This window comes from Amblyomma mixtum, chromosome 7 (genome assembly GCF_055824585.1).
Source record: "Amblyomma mixtum isolate Tamu chromosome 7, ASM5582458v1, whole genome shotgun sequence".
Taxonomy (NCBI): Eukaryota; Metazoa; Arthropoda; class Arachnida; order Ixodida; family Ixodidae; genus Amblyomma; species Amblyomma mixtum.
In genome coordinates this window covers 32,139,896-32,146,291 of record NC_143018.1, presented here as the reverse complement: position 1 = coordinate 32,146,291, position 6,396 = coordinate 32,139,896, and the positions used below count along the sequence as shown (strand labels likewise).

Below are 6,396 nucleotides of genomic sequence, written 5' to 3'. Positions count from 1 at the left end.
GATAAAACAGAATTAAAAGGACCTACTTTGTTTTCCAATTTAAAAATAACCTATCAATTCTGTAGCGAAATGTGATAACCTAATAATTTCGTTACTCCATGTTCCGGTTGATTCACCAACATCGCCATCATCATATTCGTCGTTGTTGATGACGATGATGATAAAGGCTTCATGGAGGAGACAGTGCCTCCTCTGTGTTCAAGCTATCTAGAATCAGTACGAACCAACTGAAATATGGCAAAAGAGAAAGAAGACGACATGAGATGAAATGCAGAGGCAGAGCCACAGCCAGACGCTACTCGAAGGTCTCCTTCCGGAGCCGCCTCCGCCCCCTGAGCCGAGGCGGCGGCGAATTCTCGACCGACTGCCTTTCGGACTGTCCGGCAACGCGCAAGGGTCCACAAACAGCGCCGACCATGAGGTGCGAAATTTCGTCTTGTTCGCCTGCCTGGTCAGCTTCGTACTCCTCATGTCATTCTTCGCGGTGCCGAACCGACAGAAGTCAAAGAACACCACGAAAGTTGTGCCTCGGTCCGCACCGTCTCTGGACTCGAGACTCGTCCAGGGAAGCGTGTCTTCGCAGATCGAACAACGCACCGCGCTGCCGAAGAACGTAGTCCCCGTCCACTACGACCTCGAGCTCAACGCTAGCAACTTCGAGGTAGGCGGAGCCTACCGTGGCAGGATCAACGTGGTCGTCGACTGCGTTGAGAGAGGTTCCACTACTGTCACAGCCCACGCCGTGAACCTCACTGTTCACGAGGCTAACATCAGCACGTTCTCGGGCAATCAGAAGATCAGCAACGTAGTCATCAAGCAGCGCCCTTCCCAGCCGGAGCTCCTGGACACAGTCGTGTTTGACTTGGGCTTCGAGCTTGTCAGCGGTACGGTGTACAACCTGACGGCAACCTTCAGTGGGAACTTCCGAGCGGACAATGCTGGTCTGGTGGTCAGGAACTACACCAGAGAAGGCGGTAAAGTGAGCAAAGTTATGGCCGCTCACCTGCTATACGGCAAGGCAAGGTACGCTTTTCCTTGCTTCGACGAAGCCGGTCTTAGAGCAACTTTCAACTTGTCCGTTGTCCGCAACAGTGAACATGAAGCCCTGTCGACTTGGGAGTTGAAGAACACTACAGTGACGGCCAAGAACGAACGCAGGGACTACTTCGAAATGTCGGTGCCCATCTCACCGTCTCAGCTCTCCTTTGCCGTACTCTCTGGCTTCGATATGATAAACGACGGCTTTTCGAAGCTGTTCGCCATTCAGTATGACCTGCCGTATCTGGACCTAGCCCTCAAGTCTTTCGTCAAAATGTTTGATTACATGGGCCGCTTGCTGAAGGTGCCGCTACCGTTTCAAAAAATCAACATTATCGCCATTCCGGACTCAAAAGAAAGCATATTTCCAGACTGGGGACTGATAATTCTCGGCGCGCCTGCAGTGGCTTACGACGAAGAATCCGCGAACTTGGAAAGGCGGGAGGCGATAATTTCGCGGCTAGCTCACGTAGTGACACATCAGTGGTTTGGAAACCTTGTCTCCTCGCGACACTGGGATGACATCTGGATGTTTGAAGGACTCGCTTTTGTCTTCCAGCGACTGGTGCTACACGATATGTTCAAGCAAGAAGTGTCTGAAAGTTACTTTGCCAAAAGGGTAGCCGATGTCCTGCGGGCCGAAGATGTGAAGAAAAGGCTTGCGCGGCCTCGCAAGTGGCTGCCTGGGCTTTGCGACCATCCGCTGATGCGGAAATCGGAAATGATCATGGACGTCATATTGAAGAGTTTCTCGGTGGAAAATTTCGTGAAGTCGGCTGCCGCCTTCCTGAACAATACTCGCCACCGGGCTACAGGAGTCAAGGACTTCCTGCTCGCTTTCCGGCTCCAGAATGGCTCATCGGACATCGCGGACAAAATGGAGGCATGGATTAACAACATCGGATATCCTCTCATTACTGTGAAGAAGTACGCTCATCGACCAGGCTTTAGGAGGTTGTCTCAGATGTCTGTATGTTATGGGGGCGTCAAGTGCTTCAACCAGTCGTGGCAGATTCCGTTGCACTACATCGTCTACAAGAGTACGGGCCATATTAGTGAAGGCAAGCTGTGGTTACTACAGTCTGAACTCAATTTCTTCCTGAACGCCACAGACGATGACATAGTTCTGTTCAACTACAAAGGCCTCGGCTACTACAGAGTGAATTATGAACCGACTGAGTGGACTGCGATCATCAACACCCTTCAAAACGCCAGTTTCTTCGACGCCGCCACCAAAGTCCGTTTGTTAGACGACATCTTCAAGCTGGCCGACGCGGGAGTGACGCCATACACCAACTTTTTTGTGGCAGCGCAGCACGTGAAGAACGAGACCGATCACAACATTTGGGCTGCCTACGAGGACATCGCGTCAAACTTCGACACGATGCTTCTTCAAAGTGAGTTCGAGAAGATGTGGCGCTCTTACAACCACAGGCTGCTGGAGAACATTGTTGGGCGCATCATAAAGGAGAAGGCACACACTTACTCTAGAACATTTCAGAAGAAGATCATGGAAAGAGCTTGCTGGTACGGTGAGCCGCAGTGCCTCAAGATTGCCCGGGAGGTTATGAACGGCTACATGACTGGCCAGAAAAAGACAGTGATCGGAGCCCCGCTGCCTGACGGGAAACTTTTGTGCGCCGCCATACTCCACGGTACCATCGAACTCTGGGACATGTTATGGGCTAAGCTGTTCTCTACATTCACTTTGGAACACTCGAATGTACCTCTGGACGCTGTTCTGCAAGGGCTGAGCTGCACTTCGGATACTTCCAGAGTGTGGAAGCTCCTCAACGAGACTATGGTATCGTCCGTGCTCAAGGACCACCGCCTCTTTGTTCTGCACAACTTGGCGGCTTCCAAGACCGCGAGTGAAGTGATGCTGGAGTTCCTTCTGTCCAAGTGGCAAGCGGTGGAGAACAACGAGTCTGGAGTCATCGAGAAGAACGTTCGTGACACTCTATTCAGCATGGTGTCCATGAACGCCAAGACGACGCACGAGGTCAGCCTGCTCACGGCGGCACTGGCAACTACGACCAACAACCAGCTCCTGTCGGAAGCCTTCACGCTTGCTGTGGAACAGCGAAAGCATTACACTGCCTGGCACAGGGATCATGATTCGGCGCTGCTGAAAGCTTTGGCGGCCTGATGCCATCGTTTCAAGTGTAGCCGCGGTTTGAATGTCTGTGTCGTTCGTTGCTTGAGCCCACGCAAAAGAAGCCCACGTCAGACTTGATGAGCACAGAATGCCTTTACTTGTGCAGCTTTACGTTATCAAAGCTGTGAAAGAAGTTCTGCGCAGTTAGCAGTTGCAGAACGCTTTGCTGGGGCCGTAGTTTTTGTACAGTGTAAAAGAAAATGCTTGAACAAGTGGGAAACGTCCAGTGCAAACAAAAAAAGCATTAAAGTGATGAAGTTGCAGTCTGCCTTTTTTTTTTTTACAAATGTCTTAATATTTCCCCTGTGCCCCATATTAGCCCACTACTTCAGAAAGTAACAGCTACATTTGCAAAAGTCCGCACATGTTTTAGCAGACCACGGATTTTCGTTCTAAGGAGGAGGAACAAACATTTATTATTATTAGTTCTTTGATGGCTGCTCTTGTAGTACCCAGGCAGAACCCCTTGGGGTCCAGTAGTCCTCTGGACTCCGCTTCGACCGGTTTATCTGCCTCTGCTTTCGGTTAGGTTAGTGGCTAGCGGATCGTACTCCCACAGGTAGTGGTATAGATTACTTGTGGGGGCTTGGCAAGTGAAAGCATTATTAGTGCAACGTGAGCTTTTGGCTCCTACCTAGCATTGTTTTCTTTAAGGCAACTTTAGTAATCCGATATAGACCACTATTTTGCAAAAGAGCATAAACCCGGCTTTCGTTCGCTTTGCTAAGTAGCTGGCAGTAAATTGCGCCTTCCACTGTGGCTGCGCCTTCAAGCATGACGTGAATGATATCAAAGACAACAGAAAACGTGCTTTTATCAGCACAAGGCGCGACTATATCAGTAGCATTACCTGCGGCTTGTACTAGATAAAAAAGTTGCTAAACCCGCGAAAGTTGCTCGTGTCGTTGCTAACAAATTACAGAGGGAATGAGATACTGGCTTCACAATGTTTTTATTTCAAGGCATGTGGTCGACGACAGTTGTGTTGTTTCCTGTTGTGCACGTGCATTGGCACCGCCCTCTGAACTCATACGGATCCACAGCACCTGCGAACAGAAAGAAATATCGGCTTCATATTGTTGTTATTCTGAGAAGATAAACGGAGCATATCCGTAAGGGGGGGGGGGGGGGGGGAGGGGGGGAGGGGGACTTTGCCAAAATAAAAGTGGGTGCTGACAAATATTCATAAAAACCGAATGAAGATTATAAGTAACCATGGTTAAAAAAAAGCACTTGTGATACGCCCTTTGTCGCCATGTTTTACTTGCTGGTGATACTGCACATAACTAACCGGAAAAAAGGTATTAAAAATGAAATGCTCCTTTGAACGGGCTTCAAAGGCTGCCGCACTGTTAGTTCCTAGCAAGACCTTTTTCGCTTGGACTTTTTTTTTTTGCCGTAAGAAGTGAAACTACAAATCAGCAAGCAAGGTCTTTGCATGGTTACACATTTACACCTTGGTGCCTGGTTTCTGAAAAAAAAAGAAGAGGAAGAGCCAGACCAATGTCTCTAGTTCGATGCGCGTCGGTAAACATACACAGATGCACGCGCAACAATTCTACACGCACCGAAACGTCTATGAACAAAGAGAAAAGTGCTTGCAAGAATTGAGCGAGTTGGTGTTCCTTGCGGCTCGGTTATTGCTAGACTGACACGCTCATGCTACAACAGAGAAACGGTATTGATCTGGGAATGAGGCTCAGAGGATGAGGCTCTAGAAGCCTCACCAAGATACGATAGGGGTACAATGTATAGCGCGTGGTCACGGCTTTGCCTAGGTAGAATAGGATCCTGTTGCGTGACACTTTTCTGCTTTCGAGCGTAGTGGCAGTCTGAAAGCAGTGAAGAAAGCTCCGGATGAGAAGCCATGGGGGCAGCGGTGAAGAAAAAGAGCAAAACGCTGAGGCAGCGTATGAATACCGAGAGGTAGCGACAGCGAACGAATATTGCGTTGTTAGCCATCTTCGCTATATCCGGTACAAATTTTTCGTTATATACGGATATATACTTTTTTATGCCAGCGTATACAGCGCAAGAAGACAAATCGTTTGGCACCACTTCGAATGTCCTGCGTAAAAGAGTTCAGCCGTAATGGATGTTTAAGAAGTCATGGTTTGGGGAACCAAAGGTCGTCGGTGCGAATCCGTACTACATGCTACGCTCTGATTCGACTAGTAATCTCTTGCTACGCGACGTGCTAAATCGCTCAATACTAGTTTGAACATTCTACACCAATTAGGTGGTCCACAATCTGTCTACCAATGGTACCGCCCACTGGTCCTATTTGAATGAACTTGTATACTAACACGACCTTGAGTATTGCAAGCATTAGAGCAAAGGCTCGGAAACGTTCTGAGGACGCGGTGGTGAACTTCATCTTTGTCGACAAAGACAAAAAAGCTGTTGAAAACCGAATTAATTTTTTTCCTAGTTGATAAAGATAAAAGTTGAGAACATTTGAGGTTAAGATATGGAAATTGTTTTCTTTTAGTGTTGCGATGGTGACTGATCCGATAACCTGGTTATTTTCTCGGATGCTGAGGCACTCCCTCACTGCACTTCAAACGCGGCTGCGCACCTCATTATCGTTTTCAAGCCAATAAAATAGCCGACTAGGGGCACAGTATGACGTAAATCAACGCAACACTCGCTATCGATGTCGTATAAGTTCATGCAGTTATCTATAGGGCAAAAGAGGTTCTGCTGTAGAACACAGTTCGATGACAGAATACCTTGAGAAACATTTCGTTTGACATCAGCGTCTGCGATGGGAAATTTTGGATTTTACATAGCCACTAACCTTCGAGTCGGCAGTACCCTGGGTTAACTTGCTAAGCATGTTGAGTCGATTAACCATCCTTCTTGAGCTTTAAGTGTGCTGGGCAAGGAGTATACTACGCACTAATGAAAGTGACAGTAAGCCTGTTCCAGCAACGCTTTATTACGTTTAAAATCAATTGAAAAGAAAGAATAATGACGAAAAGGTCTAGAATATATTTTTTAAAAACAAAAAAGCTCGCAGAACGTTTACCGTTGTATAATGTTCTATTCAGTGATCGCTGCATGTGGCGGTGAACATAATATTGTTTATTGATTATTAACTTTGTTTCCTGGAAAAGTGCTCATTGCGTCACCATGCTGTCAAATGTCACGGTACCTTGTTCGGAATATTAAACGGTGGCTGCTGTCAAAGAATATTG

The 6,396-nt window shown here is 47.8% G+C and overlaps 1 protein-coding gene across 1 annotated transcript; it reads left to right on the top strand.

Moving 5' to 3' along the window:
- Positions 1–268: 268 nt before the first annotated feature.
- Positions 269–3,187, top strand: LOC149335560 (leucyl-cystinyl aminopeptidase-like). Its single transcript, XM_089553828.1, has one exon. The coding sequence runs from the start codon at positions 269–271 to the stop codon at positions 3,185–3,187; it is 2,919 nt and encodes a 972-aa protein (XP_089409954.1).
- Positions 3,188–6,396: the final 3,209 nt, after the last annotated feature.

Bases quoted from the DNA above. Each gene is read 5' to 3' on its own strand.
- LOC149335560 (XM_089553828.1), top strand. From the start codon at position 269: ATGCAGAGGCAGAGCCACAGCCAGACGCTACTCGAAGGTCTCCTTCCG.